Raw genomic sequence first — 26,338 nt, 5'->3', positions numbered from 1 at the left:
TGCCCACTCTCGGGTCCTCCTACCGCCTCAGCTGGGTGTACCTCACTCCTGCAGTCCACCCCAAAGTTTTTTTAATGTGGCAACCTGCTCCACGTTGCTACTCTCAACTCTCGCTCTGCTGTCAAACATTCCTATGACATCTGCCACCTCCTCGAAGACCTTGACCTGGATGTCCTTGCTCTCACCAAGACATGGTTCATGGCCAGCTCTGCCACGATTTTTGACACTATCCTCCCAAAGGGTTACATGATCCTCTCAGAGCCCAAATCCAACTGACCCGAAGTTGGAGTGGCCCTTATTTTTCCGGAATGGGTCCCTACTTCTGTCATTCTTACACAAGCCTGCTCCACCTTTAAATGCCTAGTCTGCAGGCACTATCTCTTCTGGCCTCTCTCTGACTGTGGCCACCATCTACAGGTCACCCTCTCCCTCTCAGAATGAGCTGACCTCTCTTCTTCCCTCCTTGCCTCAACCTCTCAACTTCTCCTCCTCTGAGACCTCAACATCCGGCTTTTCGGCAACTTATGCAACTCTCTTTCCCTTTCCATTCTACCCTCTGGTCCGACACACTCTGCTGGACACACCTTGGATGTTCTCAGCTCCTCAGACATCCCCCTCTCACCACTCTTCTCTCTTGGACTGACCACTTTCTGCTCTCCTCTCACCTGAAACTTCCTGTGCCTCAAGCAAGGCCTACCCCACCACTGCCACCTTCCTTCACTGTCATTCGGCCCATGAAGCGAGTGTTAGTGGACCCCTTTGCCTCTAACTTTCTCTGCTCCTCCTACTCCTGTGGCTGACTTGCACTATGAATCAGCCCTCTCTAACCTGCACCTTTCTATCTCCAATAATCTGGACATTGTTGCCCCTCTTATGAGAATCTGTTGAAGCTTACCTCCAAGTGCAACTTTTGGTACGACTCCGACCTCACTGCCCTGAAAGGCAAGTGCAGGGTGGCTGAAAGGAAGTGGAGGATTTTGCCTGCATCCTCTGACAAATTGGCCCATCGCCTGCTCCAAGGCAATACAGACTCTGTCCTCTCCAAGAAGAGGGTCCATATCCAAGCCTGCATCTCTGCTGCCTCGAACAACACAGTCAAATTCTTTAAAATCTGCAAGGAGCTGGCTAATCCTACAACAGTCTTCACCTCCCCTCGATTATGATTCTGGCCTCTAATTTCACCACTAAAATTCAGGACATCCTGTCCTCGCTTTCCTCTTCCTCTCCCTCTCTCAGGCCCCCGTTTGACAGCCTCTCCCTCTCCTCTTCCTTTTTCCTCCTTCGCTCTGACAACACCTGACGATCTATGAAAGTGTTGTCCAAACAGGTGCTCCCCTGATCTTCCAGAACCATCAAGGACCACATTGCCACCCTCGCTTCATCCTTTGCCGATTTGTGCTATCACTCTTTTGCCACTGGATCTTTCCCCTCTCTCCTCAAGCACTCCCTGGTGGACCCCCTCCTAAAAGAAGTCTTCTGCCAATCCTATATGTCTGGCAAACTATCACCCGATTTCTATCACTCCTTTCCTGGGCAAACTCCTGGAAAATCTGGCCATCTCCTAGCTTACCCTCCACACAATCTGTTGGCTGCCTCCAAGACCAACAGTCTGGTTTCAGAGCAGCCAGAGGCAAGGAAGCAAATCTCCTGAACACCCGTGAAGATATGCTCCTTAACCTCGACTTCAGCTCTCCCTCTGTCCTCATCCTCCTTGACCTTTCCTCTGCTTTCGACATGGTCAATCACGCCACACTGATCAACAGATCCCATGTGAACCGTGGCATCACGGATCAGGCCCTAGTGTGGCTGCCTTCCTTCCTCCTTAAACGTCCCTCCGAAGTCCAAATTGGGTCCTTTCTCTCCAGCACCTCTCTTTCCACATGTGGTGTCCCCAGAGCTCTAGCCTCTCACCCTGGCTCTTCAAAGTCTATCTGGCCCCTGTGGCCCACCTGATCTCCACCTTCTCTTCTAACTTCCAGTGTTATGCGGATGACACTCCCCTCTCATTCAGGCTTCCCTCATCCTCCTCTCCTCCGTCATTCGGCCGATGACTGTCTATCCACGATTCAGGATTGGTGCACCTCCAACAATCTTTGTCTTAATGCCAGTAAGACTGAGATCCTTCTCATTAGGAACTATGCTGCCACTTTCCCTCGCTCTCTCTCTGGCCGCCCTCCTTGGGCCCTCTAGCCTCGCCTTCCTGTGAGGCAAAAAACCTTGGCGTCAACTTCGACTCCATCCTCTCCTTCTCTCTGCACATCACGGACCTTGCCAAAAAAGGCCCAGTTCCAGCTGCACATCAGCGGTTTTGTACATTTCCTCACTTTCCCCCAGAAGCTCACTGTCTCCAGAGCCCTGGTTCTCTCCAGGCTGGACTACTGCAACAGCCCCTTTTTCAATCTGCCTACCTCTACTCTTTACCCCCTGCAACTAATCGAGAAAAGGAATGCATAAGTTATCCTTGGCCTCAAGCCCAGGTACTATATCTCTTCAGCCCTGAAATCTCTCCACTGGCTCCCGGTGGCTGCAAGGATCAAGTTCAAGACCCACTGCATTGTCCACAAGTCTTTCTGGTGGCTTGGGCCTGTAAGGTATTCATGGTGGCAACAGTAAAGACAGACACAAGTTATCACAGTTCAAGGGTGTTTATTAACTGTGTATGCAGGTTGGAAAAACACCAAATCTAAACCTAAATCTAAGATGGGAGCAAGCTATAACGTCCTACTGGCGTTTTGTCAAATAAAAGGGCCTATACTAAAAATAACTATTGCCAAACCTTACAGCTATATACAAAAAGGGTGTAGAATAATGCTCACAATAAAGAAAGTGTTCACAAATAATAAGTCAGGATGTGGTAGCCAGGGGTCTCCCTTCCCAACGTTTTACGCACAGGACAATCCGCGACTCCTGAGCACAGCACTCTGTCGAGCTTTCCCAGCTTGGGATGACAGTTCCGTTCTCAGCTATAATAATAATTTAATAATTTAGCATTTATATCGCGCTACGAACCCTCAGGTATCTGAGCGCTGCTTATTATTACCCACGGTGTGTGGTGCTCATTTATCGACCTCGGAAGGATGAAAGGCTGAGTTAGGCCCTGCGGGGATTCGAACCTGTGACAGCTACTCGCTGTGCTATCTGGATCTTTGGTGGTTAAGTCTCTTTACTTCTTGCAAAAAGTCTCTTGCATTCGAGAGCCTGATGGGATCAACAATAGTAAAGATCATTTCTTATTGCAGTTAGGGTGATGGTTCCTCACCCCCACTCCCCCCCTCTTCCGGGCACGGACCCCTCTCGAATAGAAGCCTACCTGCCTGCGGTTCACTATGGCTTATTCACACATCTTGGTCTGTTACTTTCACATGTCAGTGGGTGTTAGTTAGCTTTTCACCCCTGATGCACCTCTTACGGGTTCAGACCCTTCTCGACTGGTTGACTCCCTCTGTCGAGTCCACTACAGTGTTTCACAGAATACGTTCACTTGTTGCATTCACCAGTCTTAATGTCTTTTTTAAACAACACACTGTGGACATCCCTCTGTCGGGTTCACTCTTGTCATCACAATGTTCTCTCGCTTACTCCCTATTCGGGATTCGTCAATGACTTTCAACTGTACATGGGGTTTTGCTAGACCCCTGTACGACCACTTTCACCTTGTCCTTGTGGCTCTCCCAAAGCCTTCTGTTATCAGTAGTTTCAACAAACACAGGATCAACTAGTCTCTCTCGAGTGAGCACCCACGTGGTGCCAGATCCTTCTGCAGCTGGTTTTCCCTTAAATGTTAACAGTTCTTTGAATTTCCCTTAAGTTGCTACTTTGCTGCTTTCATTAAACACAGTTTGGTTTCTTATTGGCTCTCCCCTCGACTCACTGGTTGTGATGAACCGCTCAGCTTTACTTTTATCTGGAGTCAAGGACGGTACCACAGTAGAAGTCGCCTCTCACTGTCCTCCTTATCAGCGTAGGCATGCCTCGTGTACCGTTGACATCTGCTGCCAACACACGCTGGCTATTGTTTGAAGTCTTACAATTCCTTTCCTGGAGGTTTTGCCAGTCTGGGTCGGAAAGGGCAAGGTCGCTTCTCTCCTTGTCGCCCATTCTATTCTCCCCACCTTTTTCCTCTTGAATTGTCGTACCGGGATAGCTGCCTCATTGTGCGGTCTGTGCGGTCTGCCTGGGAAAGGGCCGTCAGGTGTGTGTGATTCTGGTCAATTGCCTGACTTTGCCTGACCCTTGTGTTGGGACATGTCAGGTAAATGGCTCTGGTGTTAATGCTTTGTCTTTCGTGGCATGCTAAGTGTTTGTGTTGGAAAAAAGGTATAGTGATTCTGAGTATCCTATGTAGTAGGATGGGGAAAAGGTGTTGGAAGAGGGAGAACCGCATCTCACCCGTCGGTTTCCCACTTCTACTCCCCGAGGACCCCCCCCCCATCCAGGTGATCCTCCCTCACTGGTCCACCGCCAGGAACTGGATGCAATAGCGATGGCCGTGTCCTTGTCACCTGGATGCCAGATCCCCGGGAACGAGTTAGAGAGACACTTTCAGGTTTCTCACAGGCTGCACTTCATCCAACTCTCTCTTCCAAAATACTGTCCTTATAGAGCCCCTTGCTCAGCTACCTCCAACTTTCTGAGGGTCCGACGCTTCTCCAGGCAGAGAGTGGGGGTAGATCTCTCGCCTCTCTAGGTGTCTCCCTCTGGAACGGCCTCTCTACCCCTCTCAGACTTGAGCCGGACCACCTGAAGTTCCGGAAGCAGCTCAAGACCCTCCTTTTCTCCTCTGCCTTCTCTCCCTCGCTCGCGCCCTTGCTAACTTACCTGTCTGCTGCGCCAACTGGTTGCTTGATTCCCCCAGGGTCTCACTGGGTGCCAGGCTCCTCCACTAACCAGTCTTCCTTGCACTGCCTCCTAGCCAACTGCGCACTTAGGGGCTGTAACTGTAACCGATATAACCTTCCTGCACTTACCTAGAGCTGCACTGCCCTAGCTAGTCATGCTGCCCTGATCGCACTTCCCCTTTTCCTCTCCCTTTTCCTCTCCCTTGCACTTCCCCCCCTCTCCTTCCCCTTGCACTTCTATTGCTGCACTTGCATGATCCGAATGACACAAGACCCAGTAGGATTGTTAGTCTTGCCCCCCCATGTCCTCCCTCTATTGTTTTGTGGTGCCTAGCAACACTTCTGTACAGGCGTGTTATAAATGCCATATCATATCATGATACTACACTCGTCTCAGTACATGACTCTTCTTAAAGAGACACCTTCTTTTCTATATCCAGGCTGGTTTATTTCAGCATTGCCTTAAGCCAAAAATGCAGATCTCATATTATTATTCTTCATAACAGACAGTCCCATAAATGCTACTATGGTGTGTGGCATGGGAAGTTCCTCATAGGAACAGGAGTCCTTGTCCCATAAGGTGGTGTTTCTCCCAGTGAGGTCCCACTTGCAGAGCCCCCAAGGGCGGGACTTGCAGAATGAGTTCACCTCTCTAGGCTCAAAGGAGAGGCTCCCTCTTGGAGAGAAGAGACGAATACCCTTCATTCGCCAGAGTAGGTAAAGTGTACTTGCAGCCTACCCTCCAGTTGGGGCTGTCTTGGGGAGCCTCACAGAAGAGTTCTGGACCATGCTTCTAGAACTAGAGACCTGCCAAAGGATGACTGCAGTCTGCGCAATCTTCCAGTCACACAGACGCAGAGGCACAGAAACCACCCTGCACCCCAGAGCCCAGGGCCTCTGACAGACAGGACTATTGACTGCATCAGGGTCCAGTACTTGCCTGGAAGAGCTGCTGTTTTCACAGGTTAGTGCATGCCATTTGTATGTGGACCCAGGTAGTGGGTTGGGACTGTCTGGTCCCAATCCACAAACAGGTTCCAGTGAGTCTGGCGTGCATGCACCAAAGAAACCAACAGTGTTCCGTGATTGGACCATTGCTGGCTGAATGCTGAATGAGTGGTGCAGATCCTTGCGATTGGAGGGCTGAGTTGGATCACTGGCCTGAATTTAGGATTAGAAGAGGAGTCTTACAGCCGTTCCAGTAGATCAGAAACAGAGCCAAGCATCCTTTGTAGCTCTGTAGCCAACTGAAGACCTGTGGAGGACTTCTGAAGAGGCCTGGTGAAATTTGCTGCAACTGTACTGGTGAAACTCTGCTGGACTACCTTATCTGAGAAGGACCTTGTCGATGCTTCGACCCTTGGACTGGTGGGATCAACCAGTCTTGACATCTTCTCAAGTTCCTGCAAGTGTCCCTGGGCCACCCAGTGAACTTACAAGCTCTAAATTAGGCTACTCTGCCAGAAGCGTCACCTTTCTGTGTATTCGCCTGAAAACTTCGGTAGTCACCAACTAATCCTACAAGTCGCATTCGTGCCAAGTTTCAGCTTCCCAGCATCAAGGGATCCTGTCGTGGAAGACCGTCTTTATTAGCTAATGGAGGACGCCTGCTTTTACCCATGTGCGGTGACTGTCGCTGGAAAAGGATCCCCTCCTTCTGGTAGAGTGTCCTGAAGAGGCCTGCTTCAGTGCCTGCTGCATTTCTTTTTCGCGAAGAGTTACACTCTGCTCCTGGATCCGACCAGAATCTTCCTTGCACCTGCAGTTCCTGTGCATCTTCTACTGGAACCAGCTACACCCAGTCGACCTGCCAAATCATTTAGAAAAATTGGAGCAAGGGTGATGAGTAAATCGCAATAGTTACGGCCACCCCTGTATTCCCTATAATAAACCTTAGAATAAACGTTTGTTTATTCCATTCTTTTGCTTTTTAAACATTTGTTTTAAAAGCTGTTCTAAAAGATAGAAAAGGTACCTTACTTAACAGTAAAAGCCTGAGAAGTCTTCTTGAAAAATGTTCACCACCACAGTAACATTTCCTAACTTGGTCTCCTCTCCTAAAGGAACTTTGTGACTTAGGCCTTCAACTTAGGGCCTGGACTCAAAGTTAGGGCTCTAATCCTGTGTACTAGTTTTCCTCTTGCATAATTACCATCCTTTCAGATGTAGAAGTAATTTGTATGAATTTCTATAACCAAAGGTGACCATAGATAGTTTTATATCTAGAGTGTTGTGTGAGAATATTACCTGCTTGATTCATTTTTCTAGTGTGTTTTTAGGCCTATGAAATAGTATGTTTGTACCTACCGGTCAGAGAAGAATCATTGTGATTTCACTGTGTGGAGTCATTGTGTGCCCCTTACCCCACTCACCTCTTCTGAGGCTAAGCCTTGACACTCTCCATGCTTTCCTTTTTTGGGTTTGGCTAACCTCAAGTGTTGCCCTACTAGGGTGGCCTCCTGAAATCTGTTCGCCAGGCCAGATGTGAGAAATCCTTCTCAACACACATTTCACCATTGTTGGGCCAATTTCCCAAAGAGCTTCAAGTATTTATTTATATGCATAGAGGAACAATGGTCTTTTGATCACAAAATAATGTACAATAAATAAGAAATCAGAACTGATGGAAAGTAGTGAGCTTCTTACAATGGGGTGAGTTTGAGATACATTCTGAGTGGTTGCGGACGGGAGTAAATGGAACAATCACTAGGCACAATACATGGGTGGACATCCATAGATTAAGGACAATAAATATTAGACATTTCAGTGCAGGTAGGCGGTACAGCCAGCTGGGTTAGGGATGTGTTCATGATGGATGAATTTCTAGAGTGGAGGTAGAGAAAGTGAGGGACAGAGGCAGGTTAGAGGCGAGGGAAAAAGATCAGCTAGAAAGCAGATGAGGGGCAGTTTAAGAGGACAACTCAGAGGCGAGGAGGTAGGCTTAAAGTTTGGTTTTGACCAAATCAGTGTGTTTTTTTTCTCGGATGGCCGGGGGAAGAGAATTCCATGCAAGTAGAGCAAGACGAGATAAACAGCAGAAGCGATAGGAAGCACAGGGAGGGTGATGTGCTACAAGTGTAGTTGAGGAGGCAGAGTGGAGATTACGAGAAGGCTTGTAGAGTCAGATAGAGGATGATAGATACGGTGGTGCCTTACCGTGGATAGACTTTGGAACCAGGAGAAGAAATCTTAGTCTGGGCCTGCTTTGCTTTGTCAGCCATCCAGCCTGGTGACGGTACAAGGAAGTAAGTGTGAAGTGAGGGAGTTCAAAAAGAGTCCTGTCGAGGACAGAAAGCAACGTTGGGGGGGGGACCAAAGAGGATGCTGGCACAGAAGTCCAGTTTAGAAAATACAAGAGTCGTTAAGAGATGCTTGGCGGTGTTGAAAGGCGGTGGCGGTGTTTTGATTTTCCAAATATTTAGGAGGTTGAGGTGAGCTGCCGTTGCAGTTTTGCAGATGAAAGTAGAGAAGCTGTTAAAAGGGTCATAGATAATGCAGAGGTTTCAAGCTGAAGAAGAGTAGAGGAGAGTGTCAGAAGGGAACTGGATAGACAGGGGAAGAGATGAGAGAGAGTATTTGTCAGAGTTTAATATCAGACAGTTCAAAGCCATCCAATATTTAATGGCAGAGAGACAGTTGGAAATTTTGATATAGAGATCGATGAGAGTTCAGGAAAATAGAAGATGATTTAGGTGTCATCTGCGAAGAGAACTCAAAGGAGGAGATTAGTGCTCCAAGAGCAGAGGTTTAGAGTGTAAAGCGAAGATGACAGAAAGCAGAGCCTTGTGGAACACCAACAGTTAGAGGAAAGAGTTGAGAAGTGTTGTTGCTCCAGGAGACAGAACTGGTGAGGAGTCAGGTAGAAGGTGATGAAGTTAGAGACATTCATGAGAGCAGCTTCCGTGGAGTGACAGGAGAGGAAACTTGCTTGAAGGCAGTCTTGAAGGTTGTGGATGTCTAAGAAATGTGAAAGATAGTTTAACAAAATCCTTTCAAGTACTTTAGAGTAGTGGGGAAGGAGAGACACAGGGAAAAGGTTAGCCGGTACGTTTGGGTCTGCCCCTTGCTTTTTGAGGAGATGGATGACCGTGGCTGTTTTGAAAATAGAGGGAAAGCAAGCAGAGTCGAAGCACAGGTTGAAAAATTTAGTGAGTTAAGAGGCAACTAAAGGGGCAATAGACTTGACTAGCTGCGGAGCAAGAGGGTCTGATGGGGCACGGGAGGTGTTAGCCTTCATCAGTAGAGACAGAACCTCAGTATTAGTGTGACTAATGTTGGAGATAGAGGCACAGGATGATGGTAGAGTTGGGGAGTGTAAAACGTAGGAGGAGGAAGTGTGAGGAAGTCAGGAGAGAGTCTCTAATTTTGGAAATTATTGTATTCAGCTAGGTCATTAGCTCTGAAAGTGGAGTTGATAATCATAGGTTTAGGAATGAGAACGGTGCCCTATAGCCAGCCAGGATGGTTGAAGTGAGTCAATGAGGGTGAGGTAGAAATAGTTTTTCGTTCTATCAAGAGAGGACTTGAGAGAATTCAGGGAAGAGAGGTAGAGTTTCAGGTCCTCAAGCGAGTGGGTACACCTGCATTTGTGCAGCAGCCAACCCATGTCTGTGCGCAGAGAGCGTATGAATGGGATGACCCATGGTTGAAGATGCTGAAAGTTAGGGGTGAAAATTAGCAGAGGACGCGAGAGGAGAGTGAGTCATACAGTAGGGATTTGAAGTGTTAATTGAAGAGGCATCAGGTGTGAAGGGGGAGAGTGAGAACTAAGAGAAAGGGAGGGATGGCAGAAGAACTTACCAGCTCTAAATTAGGCTACTCTGCCAGAAGTGTCACCTTTCTGTGTATTCGCCTGAAAACTTCGGTAGTCACCAACTAATCCTACAAGTCACATTCGTGCCAAGTTTCAACTTCCCAGCATCAAGGGATCCTGTCGTGGAAGACCGTCTTTATTCGCTTTGTAATAGGTGAGGAAAGTGGTAAGGAGAGGTCAGAGAGTGGAAAGGAGGTAGGTGGAAAAAATTGAGTGATCAGATAGGGATAGTGTGACAGTAGTATTAGTGGTTGAGAGAAAGTCGGAGATAAGAGATTCAGAGTTACCGCCGGTGTGGGTAGGTGGTTTATGGACAGAGTGGAGAGCATGGTCACTAAGAAAAGACTGAAGTTTAGATTTCTGAGAAGTGGTTGGAGAGGGAAGGTTAAAGTCACCTAAGAGAATGAGGTGATGTTTAGTGGAAAGAGAATCAGGAAGTTAACCAAGTTCATCAAAGAACGGTTAAGTGAGACCAGGAGGGCGATAGATGGAGATGATGTAAACTGAGTGAGGTGCAGCAATAGTAGAGATAGTGAATTCAAAAGAGGTAGGGCAGGATGCGGCATTGGAAATTTGTGAGGCATTGAGGAGAGTAGGTCTCTGACGCAACCCCCTCTACCAGCCAGACGAGGAGAGTAAATAAAAGATAGTTTGAAGTTGTGTAGGGCTGCCAGAGTGGCAGTGTCAGCTGGAGAACTCCATATTTCAGTGCTAGCAATGAGGTCTTGGGGAGGGTATACGGCATGGAACTAGTCTGTAATAAAGGAAGATTTGTTACATACAGACTGATCATTCCAGAGTGCAATGTTCAGTTGATGAGGTAAGGAAGAGTGGATAAGATGAGTCTCAGAGGAAAAGAGGCAAGGTGGATAGGTGTTAGCTTGTCAGCTTTGTTAGCTGACAGTAGGTGAGGGATGGAGTTGTGGGAGTTTTGGAGATGTGTGTTTTATGATAGGGAAAGGAGGAAGTTGTCGTATGATTGGAGCAAGCGTAGGGAGAGTAAGTAAAAAAAGCAGCAGGAGCGAATGCATTGTAGCCGAGTACGGCAGTCTGGACAAACAGCACAGTATTTAGCAAGCTAAAGGTGCTCACATATGCAGCTGGGGGGGGGTAAAGGGAGGCAAAGGCTTATGGGCAAAGAAGGAAACGGGCTGGCCAACGACTGGTCTTCACCCTTCACTGCTCCGCCATGATCTGGGACGCCCCTGGCTGGACGCCTCTAGAGAGTACAGAGTATTAAGCAGATTCCATAAAAAATTGAAAGCCTTCCTTCATCGTTAATTGGCTGTACTTAGTTATTTCCTCTTCTCTTTTTTTGCAAGACATCAGCACCTAGATGCAGGTTCCCCTGCTTAAACTCCCCGGACAACCCACACAGTGATTAAACCCAATGGGCATAGGGAGAAGAAAAAAAGTGTAGTAGAATTTGGGTGCCACATGGCACAGCCGCAGATGTTGGCTCTGTCCCATCTGACACAGAGAAAAGGACTGACGATTGGGTGGGGTGTATGAGGTAGGTGCCAGGGGCACGCCTGTGGTAATGCTACCAGAACGTTTGATTGTATGCTGCAATGCAACAGGCTCCCATCCCGCCCGTGTTCCGTGGGACGTCTCAGAAGAAAGAGAACAGTACATATGATTAAACAGTAGAGATACCCAGTGGGGACACCAGAAGCCCAAAATCCCAGTGGGGACAGTGAGGATCAGAAATCCCAGTGGGGACACCTAAGAGTAGAAATCACAATGGAGACACCCAGGAGCAAAATTCACAGTACAGCCACTCACACACAGCACTTCAGAAAATAAATCATTGTGGGTGCATCTAGGAGTGATCACAGTGCAGCAAATTGCAGTGGGGGTGTTTAGGAGGAGACATCTCCGAAAGGGTATCTAGAAGAGGAAATCACAGTGGGGTAACAGACATCATGGCACGGCAAATCAATCACAGTGGAGACAGGTAGGAGCAGAAATCACAGGGCAGCCAATTACAGTTGGGCGTCTCAGAGGGGTGATACAGTGGGGGACACATAGGAACATAAATCACAAGGCAGCCAATTGCAATTGGGCATCTAGGAGGGGCGATACAGTGGAGACACGTAGGAGCAGAAATCACAGGGCAGCTAATTACAGTTGGGCATCTAGGAGGGGCGATAAAGTGGGGACACATAGGAACAGAAACCACAGGGCAGCCAATTACAGTTGGGCATCTAGGAGGGGTGATATAGTGGGAACACATAGGCCAGAAATCACAGTTCGGCATCTAGGAGGGGCGATACAGTGGGGACACGTAGGAGCAGAAATCACAGGACAGCCAATTACAGTTGGGCATTTAGGAGGGGCGATATAGTGGCTACACGTAGGAGCAGAAATCACAGAGCAGACAATTTTAGTTGGGCATCTAGGGGGGGGGCGATACACCTATTGGCGAGGAAGAATAGCTCAGGGGCAACGTGCTTCTCTTGGAAGCAAGACAACACAGTGCAACACAGGCTCGAATCCCAATCCTGTGCTTAGAAACCACTTGTTGGTATTAAGCCATTTAAAAAAGGACAATTATAATTAATTATAGTAAACATTTCTCATTAGCACTGCTAATAAAAGCAGGCAACCTCCAAAGCTACGCATTATAACAGAGTAAGGCCTACTTGGAAAGGACTGCACCTCTCCATTCCCATGAGCCCACACATTGCTGAAGAGAGAATAAAGTGAAATTAAAGGACTTAAGAGTCCACAACTAAAGAAGCACTGCCAATCTTCAAACTGATGGGGAAATGGAAATTCCACCCACCCATGTACAGCAGTAGAGACATAGTATTCTTCACCTGTCCATAACACCTCCTGAGTCGCCACTACGTCCACGATTGGGTGCAAGTGAGTCAAGTTCATCAAAGAAAATAATACAGGGTGAAGCCTCCCGGGCCCTGGAAAAAACTGGAAAAAGAGAGGGTAAATGAGAAGAAATATTCAAACTGAGATATGTGCGAGAGAAAGAGTCAACAAAATCACATAGGTAGAAAGAGAAACAGGTCAAAGTGCACAAAGAAAGGGCATAACTATGCAGCAGAATGTTAAGCAAAACTAAGGAGCCCAACAACTTGTCTGTACACATAAAAAAACATGTGCTGGCGTGTTAAAATACAGCCCAACCATAACTGCAGCAAGCTGTGAGTCACAAGCAATCCTTTAATTAAAAAAGAAAAAGTATGTAAAAGACGATAATGGGGGGTTAAACGTACTCTCCGTGGCTCAATATGAAAAATGCGCCACACCCTCCTCCCATACTGTGGCATAACGCAATGTTACCTTGAGGCCATCCACTTACAGCCTCAGCTGACTACATGCTACAGCGCCCACGGTAAGTAATAGAGGATCAGGGCTGAGAATCTGCACTTTGCCGCTGCTCCACCTGAATCCTCTACTAATTGCTTGCAGATCCCTTACTGCCAAATTGCCTGCCACATTGTAAGCTCCCTTATTTCTTTGCTTTCCTCACTGTGTACTCTCCCCTATTTATTTATTTATTGGTCATAACAGAGAACAAAATACAGACTGATTACAAAATATGAACATAATTATTGTACGGTCGTTGCAGCAATGCCAGAGCTTTTACATAAATAAGGGGAGGGGGGAGGAGGGTAGTGTAAGACAAACAGAACAATGAGACTATCATTGTGCATGAAAGCAGCTATGATAGTGTTAAGTGCTGGAGCCGTAGTCGAGAGGAGAGGGGGTAGCAGGAAGAGGCGCACACACAACACAAAACGAACATGGCAAAAAGAGAATAGTCAAAGAAATTGAGTTAGGTGAGCTGCCAACTCACAGTAAAGCTGCAGGGGTGCAAGAGGTTCTTGGGGGCCAGGTACTGCCTTCAGAGTCCAGAAGACTTTGTGGTTTGCTGATGCAGTGAAGAAATAAGAGGGGGGGCTCACGGGACCCACCATGCCCGGCCAGGCTCGGACAGGGCCTTAGTTCGTGGGTGGAGGCTGGAGGGGCCGGCCTATGCCTGCCGGTGGCTCAGATTGGCTAAAGGCAGCCAATTGAAAAGGGGCAGCAGGCTGGCAATGGGTGGTGGCTCCTAACCCAAGTAAGGGTCAGACTTCTTGGAGTGTGAATGGACCTGCAATGAAAAATAGCCAAATGGCCACAGGCAGGGATGTAGCTCAACAGCGATGCAGCCCCACAAGAGCGCTTGCTGAAGTAAATGTGTAGAGATTCATCAAAACAATTATTTGCATGACATGCGCTCGCCGAAAATATTTGCAAAATAATTATTTATCTTTTTCAATTTTTCGTTTTTACAGTATTAATTTAGCCCACCAGGGCGTACTTTGAAATTGATTTGCAGAAACGTGCTCCAGCAGCATCAAAAACGAAGAAGGATTTTCACCCCACTTCACTTGCGGAGTGAAAATAACACCCCACAACCAATCACACAGCAGCATTAATAATGATAAACTTGCAGGAACTAACACTCATCTAGGTCTACGGGGCTTTGGAATATGAGGGGGATGTCCCAAGAAGGCGAGGTGTGGGCAGTTTGGAGAATGTTGTGGCGAGTATTGTGCAAGTTGGTAACGGAGGAAGGAGTTGGGAGAGAGGCAAGAAAAAGCAGAAGAGGGTGTAGACATGAGGAGGAGAAGAGGCATCATGAGTGGGAGGAGTAGGACATCTGGAGGTGGATGGTGGAATACATTAGGAGTTGGTCAAAGGAAGAGATCAAGAGGTGGAAGGATGAAAACAAGAGGAGTAGGCTGGTAACCTAAATAAAGCACAGAGGGATAGAGAGGTGGCCAGAACAGGAAGGAACGAGAGGGCACGTTAGCCTAGAGCAAAGGGCAGAGGTGAGACCCTGTGCAGAAGGTGTTAAACCCACAGTGGGAGGAGGAATGAGCATCAGGAGGATCAGGACCAGGTGAGGACTAGCATGCTTTTGCATAGGTAACAAATAAGGACTCTAGGAAAAGAAGGTGATAAACCCTCTTCATCTCCTCTATGGAAACTGGGGCGGGCAACCGCAGTTGGCTCTGAAAGCAAACAGAAGAGAAACTCCAACGGTATCTATGGCTCACAAAGGAGACACCCTGACATCTACAGGAGGCTCTAAGGTGGTCTTGCCCCACCATCTGAATAGTCAATGAACATTTAAAGAATGACGGGGTGAAGGAGAAGTACCCTGTGAACCACTGTGAACTTCAAAAGGAGACTCTTGAACTAGAGGAACTGTTGACAAAAGAGCGTCCTAATACTATTGTTAGGAAAGATTGTTTTATTGTTTCTTTCCCTCAATAGAGATCTTTAGAACACCTCACTGATGCGGCCCAACAAGGATGAAACATGTTTGAGGATGCGTGTGGTCTCCTGCAGAAGCGATGTGACTTAGCAGTTCGGGCTGGACTACCAGTTTGGGGGGTGGGACCATGCATGATTTGCATATGGTCTTACCCTTTTCTGTAATGGCTTGGAAGGCGAAGAACGATGGTCTGGAGGGTTGCCCAGAGCAATGCCAGAGGTTAAGATTAATTCTAAACCTTCCAGTCATCACCTCAAGTATTTTGGTAAAGTCCCCCCGAGTGGGACGCGTATGCCCAGAGGTGGGCCCCATGCCTGCAGGGCCTAGAGACCCAAGCCACTCCTCACTGATGAGGCCCAACAATGCTGAAACAAGTCAAGGGATGCTTGTGGTCTTGTGCAGAAGGGATGTGAAATAGAAGTTCGGGCTGGACTGCCACTTTTGGAGCGGGACCAGGCCTAATTTGCATATGGTCTTTCCCCTTCTGTAATGGCATGACTGGTGGGTTGCCCAGAGCAATGTCAGAGGTTAAGATTAATTCTCAACCTTCCAGTCATCACCTCTAGTGTTTTGCTCAAGACAGATTCAAAACAACAGCATAAGGTTGTGGGTTTGGGGGGGGGGTTCTGTAGACCTTTATGGAGGGAAAGAAGCAATAAGACCAGCTCCATGAGCCACTCCTTGTGGTTCAGATAGAATTTCATAAAACAGTTACCATCTGACACTAAATCAAGGAGTAAGATATAAACACCTCACTGGTGCAGAGTGAAGACGTTTTGCCATTCCTCTAAGCAATGATGACTGTTATGGTTGGAACAAGTACAGCTTAGAATGCTACTGACTGCTAATTCAGAGTGAAGGCGTTTCAGCACTCCTCTAAAAGCAGTGATGATCCATACATTTGGAATCAGTACATCCTAGCACGCCCTGCACTAACAATGAAGTGTCTTAGAACTCGACTTCGGGGTTCTTGTTTTTTCAAACATGTGTCGACGATGACGACTACAAGACTGCATTATATGTTTTTTTTCTCCTTTTTCATGTTTAAAAATCAAGGATTTTTAGAAGTGGAGTCACCACTTGACTTGTATCAGACGACTCTCCGATCATCATATTATACCAATAAACCTTAATACCGGAGCACTGACAATATTGATGTGATGTCAGGGTATTGATGGATAAGTCACCCACTACTAACCCCCAGTCACACTGATGAGTATTTTGTAGAGTGTATAATTTGCCCCTTTTTATGAGTGTTTGGTTATTTGTGGCATGATCAATTTGGATTAAAACAGTATCTTTTTTCATGTAAATGTGTCACATTTTGTGTATGTTGACCAAATAATTAGCTCAGTCCAAGGTGTCTTTGTGTACACACTCAGGTGTTAAGTGCAAAGGGTGGGGGGGCTGGTGGGGAGGGAGGGTGTGTGACCAGCTTCCTTTTTGTTTCACATGTTTAGTTGGTGATCATCGGAGGTAAAGTATCGCTTTGTCTAGAGTCTGAGCTAGAGTCTGAGCTTAATGGTAGTAAATTTGAGTTGTAGTGAGTTCAAGCAATATGCTACAGCAATGTAGGCTAATGAATATGAATGCTGTTCTGTGATACAAAGAATTGGAGGAGGCATGATTCTTCCATCAGAGACTCACCATCACGAACATTCTCCTCACTCTGGCCAACGTACATGTTAATCAGCTCCGGACCCTTCACACTGCAGGCAGAAGAGAAAAAGATATGGAAACAAGTATTAACATGTGTCATAAATGAGAAGGTAAGGAAAAGGAAAGCTGGAAGACAAACTCCACTGCAACACTCCCATGGCCAATGTATTTCATATGTATGAGTATTAATAGACTATTGTAAGGGCGGAGGAAGTACAAGCTATCACATCATGGCCTAAGGAGTGTACAGACCAGATGACAGAAGTGGATATTCCCAAATAGGCCAATGTCTTAAATCCTCCTATTTGAGAAACCATCAGGTGAACAACTCCAGAACCAAAAGAGATGGTATCCAATGGAATGTCAGCATTCACCCCTCAGATACCCATCTGTTATGGAACACATTCTGACACCTCTAACTGGCTTTTATTGAAATAAGGAGGCACCCAAAGGCAAGTTCACTGGTTCTGTTGGCTCTTTCACATCACTTGAACTACAGATGTATCTAAAGTGATTGTTATGCATAGAGTGCTTTTTGGTCAAAATGTAATAAGCCAGATAAGTGACCATCTTTCATGTCTTCATTGCAAACATACACACAAAACAGACCGCACTTTAATAATCATGTAATGGCTTTGATGTGTAAATCAAGCAATGTAGCGGCCAAGTGCTAGTCCAGCTTTGCTAGTAACAGCAATGATCAGTTAGCAAGTGTTCATTTTAAATGTGCACATTTAATACACCGGAAATGTTTAATACATAAAATACTGTGACATGGTGAGGCTTACTAATTTTCTAAAGTATGTCTAAAAACAAGAACTGTCAAAGGCAATAGTGTTATCATTTCTTGTAGTTTATTGTATTTTACATGTATTGGTAAGAAAGCAGTAAATACTTGGGTTCTGCTTAGATAGTAATTCTAAACTTACGGCAAGATGGCGGCATAGGTGAACATCCCACGCTGCCCGCTCCTAACCCAAAAACCGGAAACCGTGAAGCCGGCGATTCTGGAGCTACCCCCTCCCCTCTTATCAGCTTGACAAAAGCGCGGTAGCTGCTCGCTTCTCCCCGGTGGTGTGTCCAGGAAAGATGAGCAGACCAAAGTGGCGGGCCTGTGGGGTCGATGGAAGTGCTGACATAGGTTGATATGTCGGCAGAGGCCTGACGATGTGTGGTAGAAGCCGCGGGATCGACATAGGTCGGTAGCTGGCCTCCGAAAGCCCTGACAGTGGAGGGAAGGAGGTCCAGCCCCAACGCTTTGGACCCAGGAGCGGAGAACCGGGAAGCCAAAGAGATTGCCTCCGGAGAGGGGAGCCGGGCAGAGGAGGAGCCTCCCTGCAAAGGGAGAGAATTCAACTGCAGGTTGACGTGGCCAGGCCAGGTGAGTCCAAGACCGGCGGGCCACAGACCCTAGTGTGCAGAGGCCACAATCTCATAATGGGACGTTGGGGGGACACAGACACATAGGAGAGGCTCCAGACTAGTGGTGAAGACAAGTCAATAGCGAAATGCAGTTCATGGTGTAGAGAGGACGGTATAATGCGAGACTCTGTGATCCAGATCTTTCAAGATGTGTCGCAATTCACCCTTACAAGGAGAAGGTCGATGAGGTAAATAACTGAAGAATTACAGAAGAGTGAAATACGGAACAGATTGCCTTATCCCTTTGGCCTACAATACAAACTAGAGGGCAAGGTACATACCCTGTTTTCGGGAGACAGCAGACGCAAGATGTTGGGACTGGATGCTCAGACTGAAAGAAGGGCCTCTGAAGTCACCCTGAAGGCAACCTCGAGTGGAGGCCCACAGACAGAGCAGTGGCATATGAAACCAACCAACAAATCTACAAGATGAGACCATATCGACAGCTGGGAGAACTGTAGTGTGCCTAGGCAATTCTCAAGACAAGGGGAGGGGTTCGGCCTTTTGGATATAGAAAAACGATTGGCGCAGGAGAGTGGAGGGAGGGGAAGAGGGAAGATTATTATTGTTTTAGGTTATCAGGGTTAGATGCTCTGGAGCTAGGGTTTAATTTGAGCCCCTTGTAAACCGAGGGCGATATTTGAGTGTTGGATCGGGGGTGGGAATGGGAAGTGCTCCCTAAGGTTAGCGAGTCACAGGAGTTTGTATTCTGGGGACAATCACTGCGGGTTGGGGGCGACTAAAAGGAACTTATTGCAAATGGTAAACACAGGTAAACACTACTAAAGAGGAGTTGTGAAACTACATGGAGACTCCTCCCAACCAATGCCAATCAAAACTCTCAGAGATCTCATCGCAATACAAAAAAGAAATCTTCCTCGCAAAACGTAACTCTTATAACAAACACATCTCCAGGGCCAACTCCAGCACCAAAGAACTATTATCCATACTCAAAGAACGTCAATCCCCCATCACCACACCTGAAATTTGCACCAAGGACAAAACGTGGTGCTCTGAGATACAACAGGCCCTAACGAATAAAATAACTACCCTTCAAAACAAAATATATCAAAAAAAACATTCCATCAACAACCTACCCAACCTCACTGCCGCCAATGCCCCCCCTAAAAACAGTATCTAACCTAACCCCCCGTTTCTACTTCTCCAGAATTACTACCCTTGAGGCTGAGAAAGTAATCCTATCACTCAAGCCTTCAAATTGCCAGGGTGACCTCTGCCCGGCTCAGCTTATTAAAGACGCAGCAAGAGATCTTGCGCCATTCATCACTAAGCTGATTAATGCTTCATTCGCCTCAGGAATCGTCCCAGCCAATCTTAAACAATCAAGGGTGCTCCCATTACTAAAAAAACAAACCCTAGATCCGCTAATTCCAACTATCGCCCCCCACCCCATACCCACCGTACCCTTCCTGCTCAAGATCCTCGACAAATTGGCCTATCTCCAGATCCAAATATTTCTGGAAGAGCATAAACTCCTGGGAGCCTGTCAATCAGGTTTCCGACCCCAACATGGAACTCAGACAGCCCTCATTGACCTGAAAGCACAGGTAGATGAGCGGAGAGACAAAGGGAAAACAGCCCTCCTTTTACTATTAGACCTCTCAGCCGCATTCGACCTGGTAGACCACAAGGTCCTTTGCAGACACCTAGACACAGCCGCCAACTTTTCTAAAGCGGCAATCATCTGGATTGAGTCCTTCCTTAGTGACAGAACTATGAGGGTCTTCTCGCCCTCAGCGGCAGCAGACCCTATCCCCATCACATGCGGTGTTCCCCAAGGATCTTGCGTCTCCCCCACCTTGTACAATATTTTCACCAAGCCCCTTTTTGATGATCTGGATTCTCTTGGTATCACCTACACTATCTATGCAGATGATACTCAGATTCTCCTCCCTCTTTCCGGGGATTACGAAAAGGATTTGGCCTTGGTGAACAAGGTGCATCTCATCATCCAGGCATGGATGGCTATCCATGGCCTTTGCCTGAATGATGAAAAAACGGAACTACTCATACTAGGTACACAGGCTAATATAAAAAAACTAGGAGCCAACTACACATCATTCATCATCGATGGCAATGTTATCAGGGTGGCCAAAGAGGCCTTGATTCCACCTTATCCTTTACTAAACAAGTGAACACCCTGGCCTCAGCCACTGCATACACATGCAAGCTGATCAGAACGGGCAAACCCTTTCTGTCAGATGATAATTGCATTACCCTCGCCAGAGCCTTGATCTTATCGAGGCTCGACTACTGTAATGCACTATATATTGGCGCCAACAAAGCTATCACCCAAAAACTCTAAATTCTTCAAAACAACGCCCTTAGAGCGGCTTTAGGTGTGTCCAAAAGGTGTCACATCTCCGCCATAAGGCGTCAAAACAACTGGCTTGCCACGGTCAACAAAATCAACCTAAAAACAGCCTCCTTGACACGCACGGCATTGATCAACGCTGCCCCCAGTTACCTTGTAAACAGAGTCCAAAGAAGAATCTCCACGAGACCCGCAAGATCTACCAATGCCAACTGTATTAACATCCCCAGATTTAGACTAACCAAGATGGGGGGGGGGGCGAACAGCTTCCAGGTCAAAGCAGCCCAACTTTGGAACTCCCTAACACACCATCTCATGGTGGATCAATCCTACCCAAGGTTTAGACTTAGTTATATCAACTGGCTCAAGGTAAATGATCACTAAACAAGTACATACCTGTGTATATTCTTTGTATATTTTTCTACATATATTTGCTATGTCCTTCGACTCTTGTAGTGCATACCAATTAATTAGTTATGCCTTTTCTATGTACTACCTTGTAATTATATGTCCTGTGTATTACTATGTATGTAACTTGTAAATTAAGCTTCACATTGTCTGTACTGCTTGCGCCCTGATACCCCTGGGTCCGGTGCACATCATATAAATGAATAAACTAAACTAAACAGGTAATTCACATGTTTGGCACTGGCACTTCCAGCCATTTAAACTACCGTTGAATGATAGAGATAATACACAGAATTGTCTATATTAGCATGACCATCATTCTCTGAATGCAAGGGGATTGAGTACCCCTAACAAGAAATCACAATTGTTTAGGCTTGAGTTTGGCAGACAAGTTCAGTCGTACTGCAGAGAGCCTTTGCAAATATTGTTGGAGAAAAGTTGCCTGCAGCCCTTTTGATCTTTGTGGACTGCGATTAAAGGCTGTCCACAGCATGTAGCGCCAGCGCATGAGTTCAGCAGACGGGTTCAAACGTGCCACAGTCAGGCGGCAGGAAGAAGACCTATTTGCAATAGTTCGAAGTTCGAACGTGATCGTAATCCAACAACGATAAAATGGATACGGGTTGTCCGGCCCAAATAGGAAGGCAAATGTGACTTCATGACAAGCAAGAGAAGCAAGCTATACCCACTCACCAACGTGGATCAGAGGTGAGCGAAGAACATGATCATGTGCAAGGTGAACCATTGTAAAAGCAACTAACTTCATTGGTTGGTAGAGAGGCCCCAGGCAGAGTGTAAAGAAGGCATGTTATCAACAGTAAGATAGACACAAGTGATCTCAAAATCTATTTGTCAGAGTCCACAGTGACTGAATTTTTTTTCTGAAGCAGGCATTATGAGAAGTCCTAACATCAAGAGCACCCATAGTGCATCCTGTGAGAGGAGATGGCAGGAGATGCAGATAGGAAGTGGGGATAAAGAGACAGTTTTTGCATCCCTTACATTTCTTGGTCAAACATCAGCAGACAAAAGAATGGTTCAAACTAAAGGAGCAGCATGTCCCCAGGACCGGTTCTAAGTTCATTCATCGACAGTGGTTTTTTCGATGGGTTTTTTGACCATTTTCCATTTCTCAACAAAAAACTTCAGAAATGTTATTTATTATTTTGGGGGACCCTCTCCCAGCCCCCAATCTCCTATTAGTTTTACTTTATTCCCTATCCCTCCACCCATTATATTCTCTTACCTACACCCCCATATATTTCTTTATGGTTTTTTTCAAAGAAAATAATTGGCAAAAAAACCATTAAAAAAACAACTGTCGATGAATGAACGTTGTACCCCAGGAACAAAGATCGAGTGGATAATGAGGTGGGAGATGCACCTGAGACAGTGCCAGATGATTCAGTGCAAGAGATTATTGCACTTGAAGAAGACATAACTTCTCATCCGCAAAACATGGAAGATGAGGTGCAAGAGCTGTCGGGCAAGGAATTTCCAATTTTCAGTAGGAAAAAGAAGCAGCACACAAATAAAAATAATACATATAATAAAGAACGAGTGCAAAAGAAAACCAAAAATATGACCACAGGAAAAGGTCGAATGATGCAAGGAAATTCCTGCAAAATGTGGCCCTCCGAAATGCCTGATTTGGCTCTTGTAAATAGTGAGAAGGTATAAAAACATTCCAAAGAAAACTCAATTTATGGTGCCAAAGATTTCAGACCATGCCTATAACCAGAGGATAGAATAAATAAATGATGATAGTCAAAGAAACATCGAAGAGGGCCTCATGAATCTAACAGTGCATACGAGACGGACAATGGTAACGTTGATCTGGAGGAAGAGGAACAAGAACTGAGTCATGGGCAGGAAAGAGCACGTATTGAAAGGCCTGACAGCGAGAACTTCTGGAGTAAGGAGACTTAGCTGTTTGTCGAGCCAACAGAGCAATACTTGACACTAGCCCAGAAAAGACAGATGATAGACAGCAAACATAATGGAGATGAGAAGGAAACGAGGAGCCAACTTCCCCACGCTGTGAAAACGAAAAACTCCATTAACTTTAAATCAATGGGGAAGAATGTGCAGGGAAATTGTTGATTGCTTGAAAGACTTGTCAGGAGATGATGGATTCATCCTGAATAGAAGTGGCGTGTTAATGTTACTCCACCATATCCCAAGACTCTGTAAATTGATACTAGGGATATTAAACAAGTTGCATTTTTGAAACAGAGACACTTGGATTGGGTAGTGCTCCATCTAGAGTCAAATCTTATCAAGTGTTTATTATTGGAGGCAGCGACCCGTTTGTTACAATTGGGTTTTGATTTAAAGGAGTCCTTGAGGAATAGTGTGGGGTTATGTTTTGGGAAAGAGGCTGGCCAAGATGAGGGGGGATAAGAGAGCTGGGGGAAAGAAAGGGTGAGCTTGAGTGGAATAGCCCAAAGCTTAGCAGGGAGGTGGAAGGAGATATAAGGGAAAGCAGGGGACCAAAATGTAAGTTTGGAGAAAAGAGCCCCCTAAAAAGTAACCTTTCGTTGCACCAAAGGATCGGAGAGGAGAGTGATCAAGGAGAACAAAGGAAGGGCCAAAGAGAGTGAACGAGGATCCTGGGTTTGGATGGCAGAGGCCTTGGTTATACATCCCAAAAAGTAACTAGAAGAGTCGGCTAAATTAAGGTATCTAGTCGTTGGCTTGTGGAACACACAAGGTAGTATACATCTGTTTAACAAAGAAGAGATATTTGACGCGATTGACATTGTATGTCTACAAGAAACCGGTTACGTTTCAAGCCATTACTTGAATCCAGCGTTTCAATTATTATTGAATCCAGCAAAAAAGGGGGTAAAAGGGAGACCCTCAGCAGGACTATTAACACTGGTGAAGAATAGTGTGGAAGTTTTGGAAACCCTGAACCCGAACCCATTTGTGCAAAGGCTTAAGATAAAGTTGGCGCAAGATAGCCACTCTAAGCTTATACTAGGGGTGATCCTAAACCTTTACTGGAACCCAGCAGCAATTAGCACACAGAATTTTATTTTGGGAGTAACAGAGCTAACTGATGACTGTTATATCAACATGAACAATCCTAAAATAATTGGCTGCAGTGATTTGAACATAAGGTGTGGTGAAATTAATGGTATCGGTTGGAAAGATCAACCCTCTATTTCGACCACTTTGAAGGAAAGCAGTTTGGAATGCGAAAGAGAAAAGGAATTGAGAGAATTTCACGTATTAAAATGGCCAAACGAGAGGGGACATTCCAGCAAGGCCAACTTGGTCTAGAGACTCGCAATTTGGAGTCCTAGATTACATGTACTTATCTTGGAATATGGTGCCAAAAGTTAAGAATTTTGAGGTAAGCGCAACGGGGAATAGCTCCCATGCTATTTTGAAAGTGAACTGATTGCAATAGAGAGAGGAAGTAAGGTGCGCGTACGATGTAGAATTAACCCAGGGAAGGAATCAACAAGGCTTGAAACCATGAGACGTTGGGGTAATAAATGAAAAGTATAAGGGATGCATCACCAAAGGAAACTTGGGAGGCGAAGATCCTGTAATCAATTGTGCCCTGTTGATTGATTTTGTGAAGATGGAACAAGTAATCAAAATGTGGGATTCAAGTAAAAACACATGTATGATATTGTAATCGCACAGGAAAAGAAAAGGTTAGGCGCAGATATTAAGACTTAAAGTGCTACTGAACAGGAAAAGATATGAAATGGTAAAGAAGCAGGAACAAAAATATAGGAACTGGTTAATTGCGTACAAAAAAATGTTTCAGAAAGACGCAGAATAAATGTTAGGGGTAATTGCGGGAAAAACACTAAACAAATCTGGCAACCTAGTAACAGAAGAAGCCTGAGCGAAACACTTGGGAGACACCTGCACCTTAACAGAGGAGTGCGCTCATGCGGGTAACAAGGTACACCAACAAGGATGGGATATTCAACTTGACAGGGCGGTTATGATAGAGCTCATTAAGAAGGTTAGCAATTTATGAGCACCAGGGCCAGATGGGATTAGCAATTTAATGCTTAAGGCATCAATGGATCAGTGAGTAGACTTCGGACATTGCTCTTTAAAAAAGGCGATGAGAGCAAGGGAAGTACCCAAGTCATGGAAGTCGGCAGTGATAGTCCCTATATTTAAGTAGGGCAATAGGGCGGACCACAAAGATTAGCGCCCTATTGCCCTTCTGGATGTGTTGGGCCAATTGTTCACTTCGCTCGTCCTGAAATGGCTGGTAAAATTGGTGGAAAAGGAAAAACTATATGATATTCCTCAAACCGATTTTGTAAAGGAGGTGGGGATAGGGTTAAATATCTTACTGCTGAACATGCTGAAAGAGCAATCAATTCCAACGTAAATGTCTACATGGCATTTATCGATTTAGCACAGGCTTTCGATAGTGTCAATAGAGACCCATTGTGGAAGAAAATGGTAGCCTGGGGGTGTTTAACGGACTTGCTCCAGGCGATAAAGGTTCTTTATACTTTAACCAGTTTGCGAGTTCGATTAAACCTTTTGGCCGATTTATCAAAAGACATACGGACACACAGAGGCCTGAAATAGGGCGGTCCCCTAGTCCCGGCTTTATTCAATCTATTCTTATCAGATTTGGGGGTCTTTCTAGGGGGGAGACATTGCTTTTCCACCTAAAATTAACGGGGAGAAAGTAGGATGGCTGCTGTATGCCAATGGCCTGTTCTTGATCGGCCAGAACCCCATTGGCCTACAGTGCCAGCTGAAACGGTTACAGGATTATGTAACGCAGAATGAGTTAGTAATTAAGGCGTCTAAATCCAGATTAATGTGCATGAGATCAATGAAAGACAAGTTTAAGACCTCCTTTAGGTGGACTTTAGGCAAAGAATCAATAAAACGAGTGGAAGTCCTCCGCTATTTGGGCATGTGCCTAAATTCAAGCTTACACGAAAGCCCTTGTTTAATGGAACTAAGAGCAAAGGTGAAAAACCTTGCTGCCAAAGGTGCAGCACTGAACAGGAAATATGGAAAATGTACGATTATCCCGCATTTGAACTTTTATAAACAAAAAGTAGTAAGGATACTTGCCTATGGGGCAGAAACATCTATTAGCCTATCGTGTGAAATCTGGGCGGTTTTAGAAGCATTTTTCTGGAAGAGGTACTATCTTTACCAAAAGTAGTATCAATACAGGTTATATTAGTCATGCATTGGGGCTATTATCCTTATACTCTATAGTAGTCTGGAAGATCTTAAGCCTATTTCGGAAATGTATAATGAAAAATGCACCCATTTATTTTGAGCTTTTCAAGAAGCAACCGGGTAATCGTGGGTAATTGAGCAATGGTTTTCCAATTGTAGAGCTAACCTGAATACTTTGGAGACCACAGAGGACGTGCATATATCCAACCCTAGCTCTGTGAAAATTAGATTATGGCATCAGAATTGGATTAAGACACAGGCTTATAGGAAAGAATATAAACTATTCAGTCCAACAAACCATGAAACAAAGGCTTTTAATGTGTTACCTAAATATCTGAGCAAATTCCCAAGTAGTTACCACTGAACTCAATTTTTAGTTT

The 26,338-nt window shown here is 45.8% G+C and overlaps 1 protein-coding gene across 2 annotated transcripts in view; it reads right to left on the bottom strand.

The window, feature by feature from the left end:
- The window catches only part of PEX6 (peroxisomal biogenesis factor 6), an 846,859-nt gene that overhangs the window by 230,591 nt on the left and 589,930 nt on the right, over window positions 1–26,338 (bottom strand). The window contains exons 12-13 of one of the 2 annotated variants that reach the window (XM_069608918.1): window positions 16,589–16,650; window positions 12,440–12,582 (exon numbers count right to left, since the gene is read on the bottom strand). In XM_069608918.1, the coding sequence (XP_069465019.1) occupies window positions 12,470–12,582; window positions 16,589–16,650 (175 nt within the window). In that variant the 3' untranslated portion in view covers window positions 12,440–12,469. The remainder of the gene's footprint in view (window positions 1–12,439; window positions 12,583–16,588; window positions 16,651–26,338) is intronic. The other variant, XM_069608917.1, reaches the window with a different exon arrangement.

Source organism: Ambystoma mexicanum, chromosome 4q (genome assembly GCF_040938575.1).
Source record: "Ambystoma mexicanum isolate Mex_15411 chromosome 4q, UKY_AmexF1_1, whole genome shotgun sequence".
Classification (NCBI taxonomy): Eukaryota; Metazoa; Chordata; class Amphibia; order Caudata; family Ambystomatidae; genus Ambystoma; species Ambystoma mexicanum.
The sequence above is the reverse complement of the archived record's forward strand: the minus strand, read 5'-3'. Positions and strand labels throughout refer to the sequence as shown.